General features: G+C 43.0%; 3 protein-coding genes and 2 non-coding genes across 8 annotated transcripts; 3 read left to right on the top strand and 2 right to left on the bottom strand.

Moving 5' to 3' along the window:
• Window positions 1-748: 748 nt before the first annotated feature.
• Window positions 749-8,359, top strand: si:dkey-81h8.1 (uncharacterized protein LOC100034657 homolog). Of its 4 annotated transcripts, none has more exons than XM_044052166.1 (9): window positions 749-821; window positions 2,436-2,535; window positions 2,643-2,756; window positions 3,281-3,337; window positions 4,187-4,324; window positions 5,668-5,715; window positions 5,887-6,000; window positions 6,099-6,188; window positions 7,136-8,359. In XM_044052166.1, exons 2-9 carry the CDS (start codon window positions 2,440-2,442, stop codon window positions 7,244-7,246), a joined length of 768 nt encoding a protein of 255 aa, XP_043908101.1. In that variant the 5' UTR covers window positions 749-821; window positions 2,436-2,439; the 3' UTR covers window positions 7,247-8,359. The 4 variants fall into 4 exon arrangements, with proteins under 4 accessions (XP_043908101.1, XP_043908102.1, XP_043908100.1 ...); XM_044052167.1 differs by having other exon boundaries at window positions 2,433-2,535; window positions 7,139-8,359; XM_044052165.1 differs by having other exon boundaries at window positions 2,433-2,535.
• A 133-nt stretch (window positions 8,360-8,492) lies between these two features.
• LOC122786956 lies at window positions 8,493-8,611 on the bottom strand. Its single transcript, XR_006362506.1, has one exon. It is a non-coding gene; the product is annotated as a 5S ribosomal RNA (ribosomal RNA).
• A 1,509-nt stretch (window positions 8,612-10,120) lies between these two features.
• On the top strand, window positions 10,121-15,826 carry LOC122786016. The gene is made up of 2 exons (XM_044052009.1): window positions 10,121-11,200; window positions 15,155-15,826. Exons 1-2 carry the CDS (start codon window positions 10,176-10,178, stop codon window positions 15,165-15,167), a joined length of 1,038 nt encoding a protein of 345 aa, XP_043907944.1. The 5' UTR covers window positions 10,121-10,175; the 3' UTR covers window positions 15,168-15,826.
• Window positions 15,827-16,417: 591 nt separating this feature from the next.
• On the bottom strand, window positions 16,418-16,536 carry LOC122786967. The gene has a single exon (XR_006362516.1). It is a non-coding gene; the product is annotated as a 5S ribosomal RNA (ribosomal RNA).
• Window positions 16,537-16,826: 290 nt separating this feature from the next.
• Window positions 16,827-22,610, top strand: LOC122786824 (protein TOPAZ1-like). Its single transcript, XM_044053321.1, has 13 exons — window positions 16,827-16,894; window positions 16,993-17,050; window positions 17,162-17,313; window positions 17,414-17,506; window positions 17,588-17,703; window positions 17,818-17,869; window positions 17,957-18,128; window positions 18,219-18,319; window positions 18,507-18,672; window positions 19,679-19,831; window positions 19,930-20,133; window positions 21,408-21,594; window positions 21,677-22,610. Exons 1-13 carry the CDS (start codon window positions 16,853-16,855, stop codon window positions 21,873-21,875), a joined length of 1,695 nt encoding a protein of 564 aa, XP_043909256.1. The 5' UTR covers window positions 16,827-16,852; the 3' UTR covers window positions 21,876-22,610.
• The last annotated feature ends 1,842 nt before the right edge of the window (window positions 22,611-24,452 follow it).

Raw genomic sequence — 24,452 nt, 5'->3', positions numbered from 1 at the left:
CAGAACGAAAAGTCTGACTCCAGTCCGACTAAGCTCATACATGCAGGAGTAATCAGACTATGAATTGCATTAAGCAGGTATGTTAGTCTGATCAGATAACTGATAGTCTTGATTTTAGTCAGGCTTGCATGTTTATGTGACATTCTCGTTGCCATGGTTGCACAATGAAGCTCTGGACCCATGCATACGCTTATCCTCTTCTTCTTCTTTGGTAGGACTGCGTCCTGACTTGTACCAATAACCAATGGTGAAGTGGGATGTTACAGGACCCTAATGCGTGAGTATACCAGGGTCCGCTACCACGGGCTTTAGGCTTCATCAACAATGTGTGAACTCATTTGACAACAGTTTGAATAGAAAAGACTCCCCCCACCCCCAGCTTGGGAGGCCCCCAGGCACTTGCTTTCCCGTTTAAACGCCCCTGGTAAGGCTGTGTCCCGTCACATCCAGCTCACCCTTATAAACGTGTACATTATTAATAATAAAGTGCCATATCAATCACAGATTATGAGTTTATATATAATATAACGAGGTGAGGTGGCTGCAGTCGTGTGTGTGTGTGTGTGTGTGTAAGCTGCGCCGGACAGCAAGTCTGCAAATAAATAAATAAATAAAAGAAAGAAAGTCGCAGCATCACTTTTGGCGCAGTGAGATCCAGCTCCTGAACACACCCTGCTGCTGCTGCAGCACCGTGCAGAACTGCCTCACACACACACACACACTGACAGCAGCAGCAGTGAGAGGACACACTCCTGCTCATCCTAACCGAGACAAGACAAGAGACAAGACAAGAGAGACAGGGCTGTAGGAACTCAGTCCAGGTAAGAGCCGCTGCATGTTCACCGCATTGCGTCCCGGTGCAGGACAGAGACAGGGTTGTCCTTGGAAACAGGAACTGTTACTGTTGATGTCACAGTATGTGTGTGTGTGTGTGTGTGTGTGGAGACATGAGTTTACAGAGGACATGTCTTCACTCTCAGACAGTCCCATTTTGTCGCGCGGGACGTTTTCATCTTCATGTGTGTTTCTGGAGCTGAGCCAAGTGGACTGCGCGAGACCAGAGTCACGAATCTGCTGCTGCAGACTTCATTCATTCATTCATTCATTCACTCATTCATTCAATCCACTGTGTCACTGCTCATACATGACACAGTGTGCACTGTCATGTCTGTGTCTCTGAAGGTTTTGCTGACTCAAGGCTGTTAGTGGGGAGTCAACCTGCAAGGACACACACACACACACATATGTGATGATGTTTATTCTTAGATCAGTGTCTGGTGAAAATCTGTGAAGTCATACATGAAAACACCCCAGAATTAAAGTCAATTAAAATGTTAAAATTAAGTATTTTTTTTATTTACTGTTGTTTTATTTGTGTTTAAATGTCTCCACGTGTCTTCATGGGAGACGAGGACAGGTTGTCCTTGAGACACAAACTCTGTGCTGCTGTTTCCCAGAATGTTGCATATTTTGCACCTTTAACAGACACGGTTCACCAGGATGTTACACAGACTCCATTTTGTGCTTCCCTTTGTTATTTTCCTCCATATTTGGATTTTCATCATAACTGTACGCTCATCGCAATTAACATATCACATATTATACATATACATATTGCAAAGACTGTGTTGACTGTTGGACTGTTTCCTGTGCTAGTTTTGTTTGAAGTTATATAAAAGTACATGATAGTTTTTCCTTTTATCTAATTTAATAATGGCCTTGCAGAGAGCAGAGAAAACAGGAGGATACTCACTCACTGCTTTTATTCCTTTATTCACCTCCACTGCACTAGGTGGCAGTACATCCCCTTTCAGCTTGTCAGTATGGGGCATTTTTCTGTTTTTCACCTGCGCTTATGTACCAGACCAAAACAACTTTTAGTTTGGTGCCATTTCAGTCATGTAAATAAATAAAAGTCTAGTTTTAGTTGGACTGGTACATCGCAAAATTATATTTTTAACAATGTTATCTCATTTAGCATGTTTGGGCATTGTTGTATGGCTTTCGTGGAGCTCCGTACTTTATGAACCCAGATGTTTACATTGATTTTCTATCGTTTTCACGTGAGTTTATCTCTTCATAACATCCTTTTTTCCTGATGATAAGCAAATGCTATTGAACGCAGCATAAATCCTGACTTTACAAGCCAGGTGAAAATGTAACCTCTTAAATGTATCAAAACATGCGTGCAGATGTGCAATGTGATGTTGAATCATGTTCTTAAAGGGCTTTCCCATTTTTGCAAAACTAGATTTTAACTTTCACTCTTTGAAACCTATGTTTCAGGGGGGCAAAAAAAAAGAGAATTGGGACGGGGCCTTAGAGTGGGTGGGGCCACATCTGCCTCGGCAGGTTGTGGTGAAAGGAGACAATCAGGTTTCGCTCTTTTTCTCTATGACTCAGCCATTTTCTAACAGCTGTTTTTCCTTCAGCAGCAAGATGGACAGCAATGATAAAGACCCACTTCCTGTCAGGGGGACGCTCTCCCCGGGGCAACTGCAGTCCCACCTCAAGATGGAGCCCAAGACTCTGGGGGTGAGCGGAGTCTGTGATCCACAGAGAGGAACATCTGATTTTAATAGCACTTTAAATGCAAGTGATGCAAGTGTGACTTTTCTCTCTCTCTTCACCTTCAAACTCAGGCGATCCAGATTGTCATCGCGGCTTTGATTCTGTGTCTGAGCGCGTCCGTGCTCCAGATCCACGAGGTCCACTTCACTGGAGACGTCGCCCTCTTCCTGATCGTTGTCATACAGGTCAGCGTTAAACATGGACAGTCTTGTGTATAAAACAGTAAAAGTACAAGTATCTTTACCAGAAAATGACTTTGGCAGAAGTTGAAGTCACTTTTTTTTATAATATGACTTAGTAAAAGTACTTAAAGTATATGACATTTACTGTATTTAAGTATCAAAAGTAATGATTGATCCATGGTGTCTCAGTGGTAGGGTGAGTTGTCTTTCAAATGGATGGTTGTGGGTTCAATTCCTGGCTCTGCTAAGCTCATCAAGACTAGAAAAGCTCATTATAAATGGATTTCAAATGCCATAGTGCAATAAAAGTACATCATTTGTTTGTATTTTAGTAAACATAGTAAAGTAAGTAAAGTTTAGTAAAGTAAACATTGCTAGAAATGTAAATAACAAGGTAAATTGCAGATACACAAGTATTGTACTTGTGTATACTTGTCATTATTTTTCACTCAGCCACCCCTCATGAATGTCATGTCATTTCTTAATTCTTCAAAACACTGTGTTGAAATTCCACTACAAACCACCAGGTGACGCTGTCTGGGTCGGTGTTGGTGCACAGCGGAAGGCGACCTAACCTCTTCTGGGTGAGACTTCTCCATCAAACCACAGAACTCGGAGCTGTGCATGACTTAGACACCAGGGCTCAGTGGTAGAGAGAGAGTTGTCTTCCAACCGGAAGGTTGTGGGTTCAATTCTCGACTCTGCTCGCCAGTGTCATCGAGACACATCAATAGCAGGAATGTCAATGCCTCTTTCACACTAAACGTAGCAAGTATACCAGGAGAAACCTCAAAATGATAATGTTCTCGACGTCCACAGACCAACAATGATTCCGTGTTAATGATTTATTTGTTAATATGAAGGAAAGAAATCAGAAAACGTGTTTTTAAACTAAAAAAAGGTCAAACTAATTTACCCTTAGAGCATAGAGAATTTAGGCTGCTTTTTTCCATTACTGGGTTAAAAGGTGTATATACAGAGGCTATAAGAATATATGTGCAATACAGAGTGTCTTATATCCTTTTTTTCCAGCACCACCAATAGACAATCTGATGAAATCATATTTTTTTTTTCATTCTCACCAACTAGATAAACACACGAAGATCACTTGGATTGAACAAAAATGAAATAAAAACCGTCTATCTTGTGACTTTTGCACAATTATTGCTACTCCTCTTGTTTTTTTAAAGCAAGTGATTCATAATTTTGACTCAACAACAAATAAGATGACGAAAAAACACATTTTGTAAAGCCTGAATACTATGTAACCTGTAAACAGGATGTACATATAAGGAGTTGTGTATTATTCCCACAGTATTTTACCAAGGGTGCACCTGTGGCACAGAAGGGTTAATCGATTATAAAATCAGTTGACAAGTAATTTAGTAATTGATATACAATAATGACAATTATTGTACCGTTGTTGTTCACAGGTGAAGTGCATGCTCGTGCTGCATCTCATCAGTGCCGCGTTTGCCACCGCTGCGCTGGGTCTGATGTCCAAACACCTGCCGTACAGACAGGACTCGTACCACTGTGAACACTGCCGCAAACTGGAGCTGCACGCTGTGGTAATAAAGTCTCTGCAGCGCACACACACACACACACACACACACACACACAGACATGTCAGTAGATGTCGTGTAGGTGACTCTGGCTCTGTGGCAGCTCGTGTTACAGCCTGATCAGACTTCACAGTTAAAGCACATTCAATTCCAAGATCAGCGTTACCCTGTGATTGACTGACATTAATAACTTCACAATCAACAAATCAGATTGGGCTTAAAAACTCATCACAGTGTCTGGATCTTTCCATGACAGTGTTTGTCTTGCCTGGTGCGAGGCTGAAACAATGTTTGCAGGACAGGAATGTGTCCCCGAATAAAAGACAGAATAGACTCACACATTAAATTGAATGAATGATTTGATTTTTTTTCTGCTTTTCTGAAGTGACATAGTACGCGTTGTGTTGTTAAACCCACACTTTTTTTTTGTTGTAAATGTGCAAAACAGAACAAATATTTCCACCAACTATCCAAATGTGAAGGACATGTGGAGTAAATAAGTGTAAACCTCTCATGTTGTCATTTGACATTTTTACACAGTATTTTCATGATATTATGTTGAAGATATTGGAAAAACTGAACTTTTTCAGGCATTGCAGCACATACGCAGAGCCATCACTGAATGCACATTAAAGGGTTGTTTTTTTGTTTTTTGTTTTTTAATCCCCTGTTTTTAAGTGTAGTTGCATTGGGGCACTGACACTGAGTCAGTGTGGACTTTGCTCTGTGTGCCCCCCAGCACCTGGACACTCACTGAGAACATGGACGCCAGCAGGGACACATCAAATCTAAGTGTGATAGCTAAGGAACATGTTTTCCACAAAAGAACAGAAATGTGTAAACCACTCACTCTCCTTCACCAAAATCTCAGCGATTTTAAACGACAACACACGGGAGTCATCAATCCACCGCTGCTTCCATCACTATGTTCAGATGTGTTAACTTTGGCATTTGAAATCCTGTGTTCGGATTTACCCGAGTGACACAAACTTACCAAACGACTGTAGACGAGCAACTCCTGTCACCACAAGCTAAAAATTATGATTTTCTCTATGGACTTTGGTGCGGGAGAGTAAATGGCTCATGGTGGTCGAGCAACGAGATAAAGTGGCAAATGTGTCCCTACATATTCTCTCTGAGTGTAACCATGCCTGTCTGACTGAATCTCCGCACAGTGGGGGCCAGTAGGGGGCGCACACACAGTTCAGTACCTCATTCAACCTTCAAACTTTAAACAAAAAAAAAACAAAAAAAACCTGAACTATGACTTTAAGAATCACATGAATTCACAGAAGCCATGTTGTGAACGAGCAGACTCCATGTTTCTTTGTCTCTACTGTCTACTGCAGCAACATTGTTTCAGGAAATGCACCGGGCTGATCGAGCAAAAGTGTAAAGTAAGTGACTGACTACACTGTTACAACTCATACTATAGTCAGAATAGGTTGTTATTGTGTTGTTTTGTGTTGTTGTGTCACAGAAGCACATGGCACTCACACTTACTGTACACACGAGTCACTGTTCCCATTTCCTGACACTTTTTCCTCCCCTGGACTCCTCTTGTCTAGCTGCTGATTGACGGCATCCTGGGGACGCTGGTGATCTTCCTGGTGCTGGAGCTGTTGATCTGCATCACAGCCATGCTGTTTGGACTCAGCGTCCTCGCCGCTGGTGGAGCTCAGGTGAGCTCCGCTGCCTTTAAAGTTTCATTTAAAGACCTCTAGGGGGCAGTAAAACTCCACAACTAATGCTGACTTTTCCACGACATGGTGTCCTGCAGGCTCCCAGCCAGAGACCCGTCTATCCACAGACTCGCCCTCCACCTGTTCCAGCTGTGCAGGCGTCTCCAGCTGCAGCTGAACCATCTCGGGTAACTTTTATATATGAATAACAGACTAAATGTCTAAGAGCCGGCCGTTTACCTCGTGCTAACGTCCTTTCCAAGTGATCCGATCACGTGGTCTGCACGGAATAAGTCGTCACATGATGTCACACGTAAGAATCTGAACCTTTAAATTTGATTAAATCTGTGCTGTGTTGAGGTTTGGCAACCCTTCTAAACATGGCAACATATTTACAAAATTGACAAGAGTCACCCCCTGGTGGCTAGTCAGTATATTCTTACTTCCGGGTTGTTCTTTAAAAAGCGAATCAGAAGACTAAGTCCACATGTAATTAATAATTAATTGTCTAAATCAGGGCTCTTAAACTCAAGTAACCTGGGGGCCATTGAGCATCTGACCAGTAGGGAGCCGGAATTTCAAAATAAATGTGTTGACTGTGTTGAAATGGAACAATATTTATTTCACGATTATAAAAAATGTGATTGTGATGAAAAATTAATCTCTTAACTAAAAAGAAAATACATACAGGGCCACATGAAATGGATCAGAGGGGCCACAAGTTTGAGACCTCTGGTCTGTATCAAGGGTCTCAAACTCAAATGACCTGGGGGCCACTGAGTATCTAGTTTGGTGGTCAAGTTAAAAAGCAACTATGGGCGATATAAGCTTAAAATTATATAACAATATCCAATCATGATATTGCAATAGCAATGTTTGTGACAATAGTTCACAGAATTTCAAAATAAAAGTTTGTTTTCAATATCAATATCAATGTATAGTTCACAATAAAAAAACATATTTATGATGCACAATAAATAAAACATGAAATGGTTTGGAGGGCCGCATGTGGTCCGCAGGCCGTGAGTTTGACACCTCTGTTTTAAATGTATCCTCAGATCTCATCTCAAATAAGATCAAATATAGTCTGAACTTCCATGTTGACGTTTCCCCCTGTGTGTCCTCTGTGTGTCAGCAGGTGGCAGTAGTGGTAACTGAACCAGATTCGGATCAGGTGGATTACCTGTCCACCCCGCCCACTGAGCCGCAGGTGGAGCCCATCGACTTTCTGGAGTCAGAACCGTGAACTGACTCACTCTGCTCCCTGTGCTGTCGCGTCATGTCACGTCACGGATGTCAGCTAATCCTGTCAGGCTCCCCCTGGTGGTCATTAGATTCTCTTTAATCTCACAAAGACTCACAGATTAAAACTCAGGTGACACAGCGACGGGAATAAATCTACAGTCACAGTGACAGGAAGAGCCGACATCGTGAGATCACATGTGAATATCCTCTATTTTAAATGGATAGTTCGGGGTTTTTTAAGTGTGGTTGTTTGTTTGTAGTGACAGCCAGAGACACGGACACTCACACTGAAAACATGGCTATCCTGCTGTTAGACATGCATTTCTGACTGGAATATGATGGCCCGGTAAACTGCTCACCTTCTCTCTCCAAAGTCCATCTAGAAAGACATCGATTTTACATCACAGCACACAGAGCGCGTTGTTGCACCGCTGCCTCATATTTTTACTCAGTGAGTTAAACCGTGTTATTTTGTGAGTTTAGTGTTAGAAAAACCTTCTTCAGGGTTTCGCAAAGTAATAGAAACTTGGCCAAATGAGGAGTCAGAAGACCAGCTGCTCTGGTGTTTCCTGTGAGCTAAAAACAGTGATTTTCACAATGGACTTTGGTGTAGGTGAAGACTGTTTCTTCACCTACACCAAAGTCCATTGTGAAAATTGTGCAGAAACTTCAGTTTCCAGGCAGAAAATGCTCTCTGATGGTGAGATAAAGTAGTGCACGTGCTCTTTTTGCATCCATGACTCCCACCACACTTAAAAAAAAAACATGAACTATCACGGTTACTTGTGGCATGACATGAACACAGCATCAGTGTTAGCACTGCTGCGTCTATAGTACAGTACAGACTTTGTGCTTATAATATGAATCTGTGTTATTAGCAGTGTTGATTTATTCTGCAGATGCTAACACCAACTCACACAAGTATAGTCAGAGAAATCAAACTAACAGCATATTTTTACTTCAGTAATATAATAATGTGTAAACATTTGTAGAGAAAAAGGGATGCTCCTTGTAACCTGACACTATACTGTTTCGCCAAGCACTTAAACCTCTTTTGCTTCAACGTATTTGACCGTAATACCAATTATAAAGGTAATACAAACTTTTGGTTGAATTTATGTTAATTCATTATTATTCGAAAACCATCAATACCACTCCACAGTTAACTGTCCCTTCACTGCTGATCTCATAGCAGATTAAAACAGACGCTTCCCCCAATTAAAATGCTGTGATATATGCAGCGTAAAAGCTTACAGCACCTGGTATTCCCAGGCGGTCTCCCATCCAAGTACTAACCCGGCCCGACCCTGCTTAGCTTCCGAGATCAGACGAGATCGGGCGTGCTCAGGGTGGTGTGGCCGTAAGCCGAGGGGCTGGCGACAGTGTAATGGCATATTGCATGCACACAGACACACAGTTTCTTTATGTCACACAAGGTTCAGTGGTTAGTTGTTTCTTGGGTCACACGAGGTGTAGAGGGCAATTATAAGTTTTCCATTTCATCTCAAGGTCCCTGTCCTCCCAAGAAACACTCCCTGTTCTCTACTGATATCTGCTAGTTTCTCACAACAGTTTATTGGCATCATATCAGACAACTACTCTATCCAATGAACCTTCTGTTCTTCTGTATCACGTACACATACTGCTGAAGACATGTTTATATACGCCTTGTTTCTCTCTGCTCAGTGTTGTTCACTTTGCAGACTCTTCGACTCTGTAAACTGTGCTCCTCTGGTTGCAACTCAGATTAAATCAACTTGCTTGTATTCATCCGACTCAGTTCTCGTGCTTCATCTCACTCACAAAAGTTCCCACAACAATTTGGGGTCAGAAGTGGGTCTGAGAGTCCGTCGGGATCAAAAGGACGTCGGCAGCGCGCACCTGGAATCCAGGAGATCTTCCTCTACCTCCAACCAAGTATTCAGAGAGAGGGGACCGGCGATCCAATTGATTGACTGACTGGCTCCACGACGATCCAAGATAAAGATAACGTCCGCTTGAGACGGTGAGATGTTGACTTTCCAAATTCCAAATTTACCAATGATTCATGAATAATGACAATGATTCTGTAATCAATAGAGAAAAGTTTTTAGTTTTTTTTATGTATTTTCTGAGTCTGTGGATACTTGCATTACTGCTGGTCATCATTTTCCATCGTTTAGTTCCTTTTTGTTTTGGAACATTGACACGGAACTGTCATGTTGTAGGTTTTGATTGAAGGGGTTTACTTCCTTGAAATTGAAACTGAGTTTGTAGGTATAGGTTTTCATAACCTGATACTGAGTTTGTAGGTATAGGTTTTTATAACCTGATACTGAGTTTGTAGGTATAGGTTTTTATAACCTGATACTGAGTTTGTAGGTACAGATTTTTATAATCTGATACTGAGTTGTAGGTACAGATCTTTATGGTCTGATACTGAAGTAGGTGAGAACTTTCCACTCTCACTGAGGTAGGTGAGAACGTTCCATTCTCACTGAAGTTAGGTGTGGGTTATAGGCGTCAAAGACCTACACCTAGGATTATTTACTAGAAGTCAGGGACTTACCGGTAGACAGGGTCTATACGAGGTAAATAATCAAAAGAGTCAGGGACTCTTGGTAAAAAGGAAACATGGGTACCCAAGGAAGTAAACGAGCGAAAAATGATCCAGACAGTCCAATTATTCTGGCCATGAAACAAAAATATGGGGATCAAAGTGTTGAATGTTTAAATTACTGGGTAAAAAAAATCATGGATTCCCAGAAGCGGGATCGTTGAGCAAAACTCAACTGAAAAAATTACGTGAAAGTCTTGAGAAAGAAAGACAGACAATTATGAGCAAAAAGAGAGTGAAAAGTGATAAAATGAGAGAGATTGAAAATAATGAAGGATGTCTGAAAAAGTGGGAAGATGAATGTGAAACGAGAGAAAGGAGACAAGTGTGCAAAATGATAACATGTATGAAAGTTGATAAGAAAGACAAAGGAAGTGATTTTGAACCTAAGAGTAAAAAGAATTCTCTCTATCCTAAACTGACAGGGTGCGGTCAGAGCTCTCTGGTTGATGACGCTTCCTGGTCCCTCCCTCGAAGACGCCCCCCTCCAGATGCAATGGCTCCGCCTTCGGTTCCTCCTCCATACAACGCCTCATCTGCCACGTCATCACCGATGTCATCCACATCCTCTTTCATGAACACTCCCTCACCAGGCTCCAGTGTCCTCACCTCCTCCTCCCTCTCCCCTCCAATTGCAGCACGCCCCAGACAACAATCAGATTCAGCTCTTACGATGCCAATGGTGCAAGTTATGGGTCCGGATGGAAATCCAGGTTTTGTCTACCGCCCATGGACAACTCAGGACCTGATTGATGCAGCATCACACCTCCCAAAGCCTGCACAAGGTGGCGCTGCCATGGCACGAGCCTATGTTCAGTTCATCAAAGATTTCACACCAACCTCAGGCGAAATCCAGAGAGTCATGATGAAATACATGAAACCATCTGATTTCTCCAAGGTGAAAGACATTTTCCCAAGAGATGGTGACTTCAGACCACAAACGGTGAATTGGGACACTAATGACAATGCTGATCTAGCAGACCGACAGTATCAGGACTTTGTCACACAATTAGGACTGAAATTGGTTGAGGTTTCCCCTGCTCACTGTGACCTTGTTAAAGTGAATGCCTGCTGTCAGAAGGAAGAGGCATGCAGAGGGGACGCAGGCCATGGCAAGGAGAGAGATCAGGTCCAAGAATGGGACCACCACCAGGTTACGATGTGTGATTCCTGTGTGGCACTAAAGGACATTGGGCAAAGGATTGCACACAATTCCGAGGCCGAGGCAGAGGAAGAGGTGCTCCACCTAGAGGCAGAAATGACCGTTGGCAACAATCATCTGACTGATCTGAGAGACGAGGGAGGGGAGGACCAGATGCGTGCGTCACCCAGACAGCCTACCCTGAACCTTCAGAAAAGGGGAGTGAGAATGACACACACACACACACCACTCACACGCTTACACCGCAGCAACAACACCAACTACTCACAGATACTATTGAAGTTTTACAGAGAAAAACTGAGTTTAAACCTATAGGAACATACACCATGTATGATGACTCAATGGTGCAGAAACTGCCCACTATGATTTTGAATGTTGCAGGAAAAGATGTTACATTTATGGTTGACTCGGGTGCAACACGCACAGTGTTAAAATACTCTGAAATACCTGAGGCCAAACTCAGTGGCAATTTCATGTATTCCATTGGTGCATGTGGAACAACAGTGAAAGAGAACTATACATCTCCAATTACGTGTTCTCATCCTGAACCATTTACTAAAGTAAAGCACTCATTTTTGCTTTCCCAAGTCTGTCCATTCAACTTGTTAGGACGAGACTTGATGATGGCTTTTGGCATCGACCTGATTTCGACACCAGAAGGAGTTAAAGCTGTGAGACGAACAACTCCACCCAATCCTGAAGCCTATATAATGGCTAAGTATCAACCTGATTTAATCTCCTCGCTGCTCTACATATACCAATGGAAAGTTGAGAGTGTTTTGGCTCCATCTCTAACTGAACGTGCACATGCACTGGTTAGCCCAACTGCAGCTTTCATGCAGCCTGAGGCACTCCATTGCACGTCACACGTGACAACTGACCTTGACAGAGACTATGAAACTAAATGGTGGACTGACATCAAAGATACTCTACTGACTGACTCTCTCTACTGGACAGACCTGCGATGTGCACTTTCTGTCAGCTTAACAGCTGAACAACAATGATTTTTTCTGATTAACAATTCACATCCACATATTTCGCTTTCCAAAGGACAAACTGATCAATGGAGAGATTTAGGTCCATGGACAAAATCATGCATTGAGCTCAAAGATTGGCAATCTACACCTGACCCACATGTGTCGTACTCGCCAAAGGGGGGTGTTTTCAAAACTGCATGCAAATTAACTGTGGCTACTCTGAAATCTGTCTACTTGCTAGACCACAATCTTGATAAAACCGAACACATACACCAAATGCTCTCCGCAGAACAGATCCATCCAGCCCTTGCACAAGTCCCACCCAAATTGTGGGCACAAGGCAAATATGATGTAGGTCTCATAAAAATTGTGAACCTGTAATAGTCACTCCTAAGTCTGACTACAGACCAAAACGAGTTCAGTACCCTCTGCGTCCGGAAGCCGTCGACGGCATTAAACCTGTTTTTAAATCCTTATTGGAAGCTGGTGTTATTATCCCATGCAATGACTCACCTGTCTGCACTCCTATTTTTCCAGTTCAAAAAGCTAGAGAACCACCATCTCTACCCGAGTGGCGATTTGTTCAAGACTTAAAAGCAGTTAATGCAGCTATTCATGCCAGAACACCAAGTGTTCCTAACCCCTACACTTTGCTTTCACAAGTTCCATCCTCTGCTAAGTGGTTTTCAGTTGTTGATCTATCAAATGCATTTTTCAGTGTTCCTGTTCACAAGGATTCTCAGTACTGGTTTGCATTCCAGTTCAACGGGAAAGGTTATACTTTCACCCGTTTATGTCAGGGTTTCACTGAATCACCAACAATTTACAATCAGGCTTTATGCGAATCATTGTTGCCTCTAGCGCTCTCTGATGGCACTGCCTTACTACAATATGTAGACGATCTTCTGATCTGCGCTCCAACTGAAAAACAATGCATAACTGACACTATCAAACTGCTCAAACATCTGGCAGAAGAAGGACACAAAGCCAGCTTAAACAAGCTACAATTTGTCAGACAAGCTGTGACCTTCCTGGGTCACATAATTTCTGGTGAAGGCAAAACTATGTCTCCAAAACATATTGAAGCTATCCAAAAGATTCCAAAACCAATTACCCAAAAACAAATGCTATCTTTCCTGGGGATGTGTTCCTACTGTCGCGCTTTTGTCCCTAATTTTTCTGAGGTTGAAAGACCCCTCAGGACCTTGTGTCACCAATCAGGCATGACCTCTCGCTCACAACTTGAGTGGACACCGGAAGCAGACACTGCATTCCTGAACTTGAAACTTCAACTTCAGTCTCCTCCCACAATTGGACTTCCTGACCCAACCAAACCATTCACTCAGACTGTGGATGAACGTTCGGGTTGCATGACTTCTGTCCTCCTACAACCTCATGGTGATAGGCTCCGTCCTGTGGCATATTTCTCGGGTAAACTCGATCCTGTTGCAGCAGGCATGCCAAAATGTCTCAGAGCTGTAGCAGCTGCTGAAAAAGCCCTTTTGGCCTCAAGAGATATAGTTGGCTACGCTCCTTTGACTCTTCTTGTGCCACATGCGGTCTCTTTGATCCTTTCTGAGCAGAAAACTTCACACCTTTCGGCTGCTAGACACCTTAGGTATCACACGTGTCTTCTTGACATGCCTAATGTCACTCTTAAGAGGTGTACTGTTCTTAACCCTGCTACTCTGCTCCCTCTTCCACAGGATGGTGAGACTCATGATTGCATGGCTGAACTTTCAGCATCTTGTTCTCCAAGACCTGATCTGACAGAAACGCCCTTGACAAATCCTGACCTTGTCCTCTATGTAGATGGCTCTGCTTCAAGAGACCCAGTTACAGGTCTCTGCCGTGTTGGTTTTGCTGTTTGTTCTGACTATGACGTGATGATGTCATCATCTCTCCACCTCAGCTCAAGCTGCAGAACTTGTGGCCTTAACGACTGCCTGCCAATAAGCTAAGGGTAGATCTGTAAATATCTACACTGATTCCAGATATGCTTTTGGTGTTGTTCATGACTTTGGTGCACTTTGGAAACATAGAGGTTTTCTGAAATCTGATGGCAAGCCTGTTTTGCATCACACACTCATTGCAGATCTCTTAGATGCCATCCTTCTTCCTTCTGCCATTTCTGTGTGTAAATGTGCTGCTCACACTAATGCCTCTGACCCAATTTCTACAGGTAACGCTCGAGCGGATGCAGCTGCAAAGGCAGCTTCTCTTCTCCCTTTGTCTAACTCTTCTGTATCACATACTTTGGTTTCAGTTTCTTCTGACGTGCCATCTTCCCTCTGTGCTGTTCAATCTTTTGCATCTCCAAAAGATAAGCAACTTTGGAGAAACGCAGGTGCTTCATGTCATGATGGCATCTGGATAGGCCCCGACAACAACCCGTGTTTGCCTTCCCATTTCTTCCCTCACTATGCTAAATTGACGCATGGGTCTGACCATGCATCAAAAGGAGGGATGCAGCAAATGATTAACACATTTTGGTTCACAAAAGGGTTTTCTGCCTATGCTCAAAAACACTGCCAAGCCTGTGTTATCTGTGCTACTCACAATGTAGGCAGGGCAATCCAACCTTCCCAACAAGCTGCTCATCCTCAACCAACTCGACCTTTTGAGCATGTCATGATGGATTTTGTAGAACTAACTCCATCAGAAGGAAAGTCTCATTGTTTAGTGATGGTAGACATGTGGAGCAAATGGGTTGAAGTGTTCCCAGCCTCAAAACAATCTGCCTCAGTAGTAGCTAAAGCCCTTCTTACTGAAATCATTCCCAGATGGGGAATTCCAGCTAAAATCTCCAGTGATAATGGCAGCCATTTTGTTAATTCAGCTATCACTGAACTGAGCCTATACTTAGGCATTAACCTGAGAACACACTGTGCCTACCACCCAGCTAGTGGAGGTGCAGTAGAGAGGGAGAATGGAACACTAAAGAACAAGCTGGCCAAGTGTTGTGAAGACACAGGTCTTCCATGGACAAAAGCACTTCCTCTAGTGCTTATGTATATGAGAATGCGAAAACGAAACAGAACTAACTTAAGCCCCTTTGAGATTCTTTTTGCAACTCCTCCTTCTGTAGGTGTGGAAGCTCCCCGATCTCCACCCCCATCAACAGCTCTTTTTGATCACAACACACTAACCTACTGTACCAATTTATCCAAACAGCTCTCTGATGTAAAGAAACAGGTGATCGCAGCCCTCCCTGTTCCAGCCAGTGGTCCCCTGCACCAGCTCGAACCAGGTGACTTTGTGGTCATAAAAGACTTCAGGAGGAAGTCGTGGAGGAACAGGAGGTGGCAAGGTCCGTTCCAGATCCTGCTGACAACCCACACTGCTGTGAAGGTCGCTGAGCGGGCTACCTGGATCCACGCCAGCCACTGCAGAAAGGTTCCAGCACCCCCTGCTGGTTCTCCTGGAAAACTACAAACTCCAGAGGCTGCTAAGTAAGACTTTGCGTTTGCAACAGGCACGCAGGCGACCAAGGGTCTGAAGAAAGAAGACAACAAGTGGCGTGCAGACGTAGTTTCTGTGTCACCTTCGTGGGCGCAAGAAGACCTACACCACACCACACCCTACACGTGTAGACTGCTACAAACGCTATGACACATACACAAAAACTGATCCTTACTCAGGATGCTTTCATCCACAAAAACAGCTTGCAACTTTTACCTTAAGGTTTTCCATTGAATTGTATTCTGTGTGACGACTGATCGTAAACCAGTTGGAATGCTCAGTCTGAAGTTTTGAATACTGTTCTTTTCTCATATTTGATTGTCATCTGGGATTTGTTGTGTTATATTGTGTGTGCATATTTTGTTGCTTCTATTGTTGATTGTGTTTTATTGGTTGTTTTTCTCTTCCTCGTTTATCCTTAAGGATAAAAAGGGGGGAAATGTAATGGCATATTGCATGCACACAGACACACAGTTTCTTTATGTCACACAAGGTTCAGTGGTTAGTTGTTTCTTGGGTCACACGAGGTGTAGAGGGCAATTATAAGTTTCCCATTTCATCTCAAGGTCCCTGTCCTCCCAAGAAACTCCCTGCTCTCTACTGATATCTGCTAGTTTCTCACAACAGTTTATTGGCATCATATCAGACAACTACTCTATCCAATGAACCTTCTGTTCTTCTGTATCACGTACACATACTGCTGAAGACATGTTTATATATATACGCCTTGTTTCTCTCTGCTCAGTGTTGTTCACTTTGCAGACTCTTCGACTCTGTAAACTGTGCTCCTCTGGTTGCAACTCAGATTAAATCAACTTGCTTGTATTCATCCGACTCAGTTCTCGTGCTTCATCTCACTCACAAAAGTTCCCACAACAACAGAGAGTGCCTTTATGGACTAGGCAAGGCCCCTGCTCGTGGAGGGGCATGTTTCTTGTAAGGAAGCAGCAGTGTAAAAGCGTGCAGCGGTGTAAAAGCTTACAGCACCTGGTATTCCCAGGCGGTCTCCCATCCAAGAACTAACCAGGCCCGACCCTGCTTGGCTTCCGAGATCAGACGAGATCGGGCGTGCTCAGGGTGGTATGGCCGTAAGCCGGGGGGTTGGGGACACAGACTGCTTTTATGGACTGGGCAAGGCCCCTGCGCGTGGCGGGGCTCAAAAGTCAGCCTTTCGGACACACTGCATGACTACAACAAAAACTGTGTTTTCACATGAAAACTATGTGTTTCAGCTGCAAAATATGGATACAGGAGTAATCTGTATACATCTGGAGCAGGATTTGTGCATTTTTAAATGAAAATAGAGCAGTGTGGATGTAGCCATTCAAAAATAACACGGCAACTTATTCTCCTCTCAACCCTCAGTACTGCAGAAAGTATTTCAGTGAGTCGCTGTCCTGTGGATTCAAAATGTGTCGATTCCAGCATGTGCCTGTGGAGGGGGATGAGAAGGTACTAAAGTGCTGTTATAGTGTTCTTTCTCATTTCATCAACACCATCTCTAGAATTCCACACATAATCCCTGTGTTGTTTTTCCCTCTCTTTTTCAGTTCTGCATTGAAAGAGTGTCACAATTCATCAAAAATCCAATGTGTCTCCAAAAAGCAGGTGAGTTGTTTTTTTTTTAAATCATATATATTTATTCATCTCCAGTGCTGTTTACTTGATCCTCCTCTTTTAATTCCTCTTCTATTTTCCGTGTCTCCTTCCCGTCTTCAGGAGCTGTGTTTATAGGCTACTACCAGAACAACCCACCTGGACTGTATTTCTCTGTGCCGGTGTTCACGTCGCTCCTCTGGGCTCTGCTCAAAGCCAACATGCTGTCCGATGTCCTCTCAGTCCTCGGTGTCAGCTTGGCCTACAAGATCGTGGTCGGTCTGGCTTTTTAATCCCATCTCAGTTTCAGTCATGAATGCCACGCTGCAGTACAATCTGTAATCCAGTTATAAAAGTAAAACTCTCTCCCACTAGCCCGACCATGAGTTCCTGTTGGCCCTCTTCAAGGTTGTGAGAGAGAAGGGCCTCATGGGTTTCATACATGAACTCATGCAGCTCACACTCAAGGTATCTCAGCAGCTCATACACACTTTACACTTTACTGATCTCTGTTTGTACATATGTAATGGGGTTATTTTGTGTTGACAGATGGCCAATGAGGGTCTTGTGTTGAGTTTGGATTGGCTTGAATGTGTAAAAAACTCCCCTGAGCTCCAGCATCTGCTCCGTCCAAACTCTCCTACTTCAGTGTCTGCTAACCATGAGTAAGTGGAACTTCATGCAGCTCTTTTTTGTCCTGAAATAGTGTGATTTCAAATATTTGAGTAGAAGCAGCTGAATGACAATGATGTGTAGTAATAATAATTGCTATCCACCAGTGCTCCCTTTCCAGAGTGCCTGAAGTTGGCTCACTCTATTGTGGAAATAGAGGTGAGTAGATTCAATTTTTCTCACCTTTTTATTCACGATATTTTTCATTATACTTCAACCTGGCTTTAATATTTCCTGTCTCGTCAGCTTTGTACCAAGCAAGAGGACTGGAGGTGGATGGGAAAGGTTTTCACTTACATCTGTCAGTCCAGCACTCATCCCAATAATGTGGAACAGATCTGCGGTCGCATCGCTATCGCGCTTCTGTCCGAGAGCAAGGGCAAACTGTCTCTGCCCTTTGCTGCCTTTGCTGAGACGGGTAAAAAAAAAAGAAACATTTAAAAAAAATACACGTTTAAAAACATGAGTGGAGAATAAACCCTGCTTCTTTGTTATTGTCGTATCTCAGTGTGTCAGAGTGAAGGCAAAGAACCGATGATCAAGAGCTTTTTAGGCAGAATTGGTGTCTCGCTCATGTTGAGATACCACAAAACACATCAGTGGGCCAAGGTAAGATAACCCCCCTCTCAAATAACTTGTGCATTTGCATTCCAGTTACTTAATTAGAAATTGCCTTCTTTATACACATGCTATGACAGGTGGAACCTTTTTAGTAACAGCTGCACAGAAATACAGCAAGCAGCTGTTGTGATATCACGTGTGTTTGTGTGTTTGTGTGTTTTGTCTACAAATGTAGGGACAGAGGGTAGTGGAGGTGCTGTGCCTTTCAAAAATCAGCTTCTCCACTCTGAAGGGCCTGTTTGGGAATGAGGATGGAGCGTCACGCTGCTCCCTGGTCACCGTGGCTACTGAACTCTTCCTGCTCAGCGGTAGTGTGGAGGGAGCTCTGAACACACTCCGAGGTAATGGAGGACGATGGAACCGCAGCAGTGACGGGAACAACGTTTATAGATAAAGAGGCTCCACATATTTGATTTTGATTTGGTGCTGTACAAAATGTCCTTGGAAACTTGAGTTGTGCCACAAAAACAGATTTTATTGCTTTATTTTGCTATTGACTGCAAACTGAAGTCTGTGTGTTGCATTGCAAACTGCTCACTCTTTGAGTCCAGAAAGAAAATCTGCGATTTTACATCACAGCACACAGGTGTTAAGCAGTTCACAAACTCCTGTTTACAGTCGTGCTGATGCGATAAACATATTTTTAAAAAATCCAGTCACATTTGAAAAGTGTTTACCTATCCCTGTAAGTGTAGTGATGTCATGATAATGATTAAAATTAGCGCGTGAGAAGGAAATGGAGGTGTTGAAGACCAATATAGCCTTATATGTTTCCATTGAGTGAAACAGTTTGGCACGGTACGGTACTTTTTTCCCTCTGCGTTTCTATTTGAAATGGTACTAAATATATATGTGTGTGTATATATACGTGTGTGTGTGTGTGTGTATGTAACGAAAACAAGCTTTCTAATTTTTCAGCTTCTCCAATGTGAGAATATTGTCTGGTTTCTTTGCTCCATTTGACAAAGAAATCATTAAAACTGAATAATTTTGCATTGTGGACAAAATAAGACATGAATAGTATGTCATCATTTCAAGGTTTAGGAAACACAAATCAACATGTTACCATTCTGTTTTTTGGGACACCTTACCAGAGCAAAATGGTACCAAGAAAACTAAAGGTACTGTTCTCAGCCGAGATGCAAGCCTGACCCAGGACTTTACCAATCCAAAATTTACTGTACTGTACCTAACTGAACCGAAACACAAACGTATGGTTGCTCCAAACAGAACTCTGATACATTAAACTGTTATTTAATGTGCTCCAGAAATGCAGTATATTATCATTCGATATCTCCTGTACTTCTGTCAACAACAAAAAAAGCCTGTTTGCATTTGTGAATGCAGAAAACCAGTGGTTCCTGAGTTCTCACTCGTGGCCGTGTGAGCCCGCAGATCTGGACAACAGGAGTCACGTGTTGATGCGTCTGGCTGAGAAAACCTCTCACAGGGACACGCTGGAGGTTCTCTCTAATCTCCCTGGAATCAAAGAGCCGAGCGGTGAGCGAACACAACAACCTGGAGATGTATAAAGTGTTATGATAATGCCTTCTTCTCTCCGTCCTACAATTCTTAGCCATCTAGTTATTTTCCTCCAGACATGATCAACGTCTCCAGACACAGTCCTGTGTTCAACTCTCACCTCCAAGTGTGTGTGGACAGACAGATCCTCCCCGTGGCCTCAGACACTGTGGACTTCATGTTCTCTAAGAACTTGGCCGTGGACCAGTCTGTACTCCACATACTGTTGCACAAGCTGGGCAAACAAAACCTGTGGCTGCGCGCGCGGGAAGTCTTTAGACGTAAGTATCACCTATTTTATTAATATGAAGCGTAGAAGAATCGCCTCGCCCGTGTAATTACGTGAAAAAATGTCAACATTTCATATGAAAGGCCCAGTGTGTAACGTTTATTGGCAGAAATTGAATGTACCTCTCTATTCACACCAAGTGTGATGGAGTTAAGCAACTAAGTCATAAGGACCAGTAAAAACAATCCTTTTATAGGAAGAAACTGGTGCAATCAGTGTTAGTAATAACAAGCTCAGTCATATTACTGCCTGGGTTGTGGCCAGGCAGTGAAGAGCTTAAACTTTACCGCTTCACTGCTTCAGTGCAGTTTGACGATTTAAAGAAGAAACCTGTTTGTCAGCAGCTGTGTACATTTGTATTTATGAGTATTTGCAGGTTCATGCCATCAGTTATGCACATTTTGATTGGTTAGATGTGTACCAAACCTCAGTCTGACAAAATAAAAGCAGCAATGTTGCTCAACAAAATCCATGTTATAAAAAAACAACAAAAAAACACCACTAATGTGCATTTAAAAATAAGTGTTTTATATGTACTTTAGGCAAGGGACTTGTTTTATGTAGGCCGCCCTCGGTTCCTCAGCTCCACTCCGATCACACGCCCTGGTTTATACAGTAGAACAGTATTTCAGATTTTCCTCCAAGTACCACCAGAGGAAACTCGTACCACAGTTTGAGAACCATGGACGAATGCTGCTTTTCCACTACATGGTCCCGACGGTTCTCGGCACGGCACAGTTTTGTTGCTTTACCATTAGCGATACAGCTGAGCCCATTCTATGGGTGACTTTGTCAGACTGCCGTCCACTGATTGGTCAGAGTGTCGTCACAGGAAGAGTCATGAGCGCGATGTGCGACACAATAATCAAAGTGAACAATGAACAAAAGACTTTAAAACCCTGAAAACTTGGCGTTAATCTCCAACATTCAGCAAAGGAAATCCATAGCGACGAGCCGCATCACAACCCCTGCCACCGTATTTCACTTCAGTGACTGTGGTGGATGGAGTCTGTGCTCCGATCATGCAGGAAGTACTGAACTAATCTTTGTAATTAACTGATTCTAATGATTCAGTACATCGAAAACAACTGCTTTACAAGTCACTAGTCACTACTTTGACCCCGCCCACGTTGAGGATGTAATGAAAAACCAGCCGAACCATGTAGAGTCGAGTCGAGGCGAGGCGTGCTGGGACCATGTAGTGGAAAAGCAGCATTAGACAGTTGTAAATTAAAATTCACTGGTGTGTGTGTGTGTGTTGGTCAGACTCTCTGAGTGTAGGTTACTACAATGGCGTGTCGGCTCCGTCTGGTTTCATGACGCTGATTGTGCCGTGTCGCTTGGGGGAGGTGGAGCTGGCTCTCACCTTTGAGATGTTCATCGCCGTCAACGCGACGGCCGTCCTCCAGCTCCCGGAGAACACCACCTCCTGCCTCAGCATCATTCTCAAGAGGTAACGTTCATTGTTTGCGTGGGTGTGACGGCGACGCCTCGTCTGCGTGTGTGTCACACTCCTGCTCTTCCTACTCTTCCAGGACTCAAAGTGGCGAGAGCGAGTACCTGTCCGCCGGCAGCCGCCTCCTCTCGGCAGCTTGTATCCCTCAGCCCAAACTTACCGTTCACTACACGGCAGTTAACTCCTCGCAGGAGCAGGTTTTCACACTGGACATTTCCTCCGCTCGACGGTGGCTCCGTCACAACCATTTATGGGCCAGTGAAGTGTGGACTCATTGACCCGCAAACACTTCTTTCCCTGGAACTCTACCTGCTTCTGCTCCGTAGACGTCTGACTCTACAAACCAATGAAATCTGGTAAACGAACAGCGTTTCTGTCGGCTGCTGTGTGTTCACACTCATGTTCATAATCCACAATTAATCCACAAAGACTGATGCCAGAACCTTTTTTTATGTTCCGATTTGTGTTAAAATATGTCTTTGTTGTTGTTCTTTCCTCGTTGAGTTCTTTTAGCTGATGGGTCGCTCATTGTTTGCATGGCTGTCGTCGTGAGGACTGGACCTTGATTGTAAATATGTTGCTATTATGTCATATATATTACCGATTTGTCATAAACGCCATTGTTGTCAGTTCACACCTGTGATTTTCTTTTGTACGACATCGTTTTTATAAGAAGTTGTTCTGGTCCAAACAGATTTGACTCTTGTTTTTCTTGACAGAAGATTTTTTATTTTAGAGCGAAACGGCTGCTGTCATCGTTGGTCTACAGTACTGTCTTCGCAGTGTTCATCTTTCTTTCTGTGGCGATCATCTCGTCTCTATATTTGGTGGTTGCCACAGTTACTCACCTGGAGTCATCAGCAGACTATTCCTGTTGTCGTGGAGCGTGTTTCCACGTTACATTTATGTCGGATCCAGTGGTGCCGTCTTCAGTCTTCGTTGCGTTGCATTGGCAGTTATTTAAGTCGAGTTCAAACTTTATTTTGGCGTCTTTAATCCAAATGATGGCAGCTTTTTTCGGCAGAAATAAAATGATGCACAGTTTTGAGAATATTGTTATCTAGTCTGTAATGTTTTCTACACACATGTGGCTCATTTTGTGTCTTGAAGCAATGAGCAAATGTTTGAAGTTAGGGCCACAATTAACATTTACTGTTGATTCTTTTCTTCATAAATCAATTAGTTGTTTGCACCATAAATGTTGAAAAATCTTGAGTGGTGTTTCCCCCAAACCCCAAAATGATGATTATTTTTTTTGTTATATGGTCCAAAGAATTGAAAATATTTACATTTAAGAAGCTGAAAGGTCGACAAAAACCCTCAAACTAATCAGAACAGTTAATTATCATTATTAATTATTAATTGTGGCAGCCCTTATTTGAAGTACCAACGTTTAAAACCAACTCGATGCACATACAATGTGGAACAAAATATTTTTGTAATTAAATAAATACAAAGATGCTACAGAGCTGTTTCACCACCAGGGGACAGTGCTGGGCTGCAAAGAGGCCACCGTACACATTCACACAACTCTTCCTCAACAACAAACTAAACAGAAGTAGAGTTTGCTGGCAAATATAGAGAAGTGGACAAACATTTGTCCTCCCCTGTTGTTTTTGGTTTCAGAGGCAAGACAACTGTAATATTAATCTGCTTTCTCTCTACACTCTCCACTACTATTTTCCTTGAACAGAAAATAAAACATTATTCTGAAAAAGTTCAATGTTTGTCTTTCAGTTGTTAAAGCACGTGGAAATGTAATAAATCATGGATCCGTTCCACTAAAAATATTTCAAGCAAATGTTCGGCCTGTCTTATAGGGTACAGTATATTCAAATTAAGAACCCTGAAGTGTTGAATATTTCTTATTACATGCTCATACACGGTAATATTAACGATAAGATGTTTTGCTGTGTCATTACAGGCTGTTGGGAGACGCCGTAGGAACATGTGACAAAGTTAAAGGAAGCTGATGTGACTGCTTTATTTAGACTTTAACCACCAGAAGCTCAAAGAAAGAAAGAAATTATGATTTAATTTGTTCAGTTATGACATTTTAACATTATTTTTCTGCCCCTCTGTGTCCATGTCACTTGCTTTTGGCTTCTCCCTCTTCAGGGGTCACTAGATAATTCTCGTTTTTGGACTGTGGGAGGAAACTGGAGAACCTGGAGGAAACCCACACACACACACTGGCAGAACATGCAAACTCCATGCAGAAAGGTCCTTGTTCTGACCGGGTCTCGCCCCTGGGTCTGTGTGCTGTGGTTAAGTCCTCCTTAATAATGACTGTCTGTCTTTTCCTCAGGGACGACGTCAGAGTAAAAAAAGAAAGCCCCCTGAAGACTTTCACGAGGAACAGACACAGAAATGTCTATTGTTATAGACGTTGTATATGTTATGTCATGTTCATGTTGTTCGAGAGCCCCCCCCCCACACACACACACACACGTCAGATGATGTAAATAATGGGCAGACATCAGTGTGTATGTCGACCAGACATGGCGATAACGCTCACAAAGACGTGTTTGTGTGAGGATCCGTAACTCTCAGACCTCACATCGTGTATGAGACGCTTCATCTGGGACAGTAGCAGTGTGTGAACTATCAGGCTTCATAGACTATTCCATCATTGGGGGAATGTTTTCCCACTCTGATGTGTCATCATAACCTCTGGCACCCTTTCCACACATTCATCCCTTGCCCTGGCCCTTCCTTCCTTCTTTCCTTCCTTTCTTTAATCACTTTCGCAAGAGTTGCTGTAAATCAAACTCACCATCAGTCACTGTTGTTTTTTTTTTCCTTCGACTGTGAGACAAACGGTGTCACACGTGTGACCTGTGATGAGTAACGTA

This window comes from Solea senegalensis, linkage group LG20 (genome assembly GCF_019176455.1).
Source record: "Solea senegalensis isolate Sse05_10M linkage group LG20, IFAPA_SoseM_1, whole genome shotgun sequence".
NCBI classification, from domain to species: Eukaryota; Metazoa; Chordata; class Actinopteri; order Pleuronectiformes; family Soleidae; genus Solea; species Solea senegalensis.
This window is presented reverse-complemented; position numbering and strand designations above follow the sequence as displayed.

Bases quoted from the DNA above. Each gene is read 5' to 3' on its own strand.
- LOC122786824 (XM_044053321.1), top strand. From the start codon at position 16,853: ATGTGTCGATTCCAGCATGTGCCTGTGGAGGGGGATGAGAAG. The intron at 18,129-18,218 runs GTAAAAAAAAAA...GTCGTATCTCAG, and splicing joins TGCTGCCTTTGCTGAGACGG to TGTGTCAGAGTGAAGGCAAA. The intron at 18,320-18,506 runs GTAAGATAACCC...CTACAAATGTAG, and splicing joins AAACACATCAGTGGGCCAAG to GGACAGAGGGTAGTGGAGGT.
- si:dkey-81h8.1 (XM_044052166.1), top strand. From the start codon at position 2,440: ATGGACAGCAATGATAAAGACCCACTTCCTGTCAGGGGGACGCTCTCC. The intron at 3,338-4,186 runs GTGAGACTTCTC...TGTTGTTCACAG, and splicing joins GGCGACCTAACCTCTTCTGG to GTGAAGTGCATGCTCGTGCT. The intron at 5,716-5,886 runs GTAAGTGACTGA...CCTCTTGTCTAG, and splicing joins TGATCGAGCAAAAGTGTAAA to CTGCTGATTGACGGCATCCT.
- LOC122786016 (XM_044052009.1), top strand. From the start codon at position 10,176: ATGATAACATGTATGAAAGTTGATAAGAAAGACAAAGGAAGTGATTTT.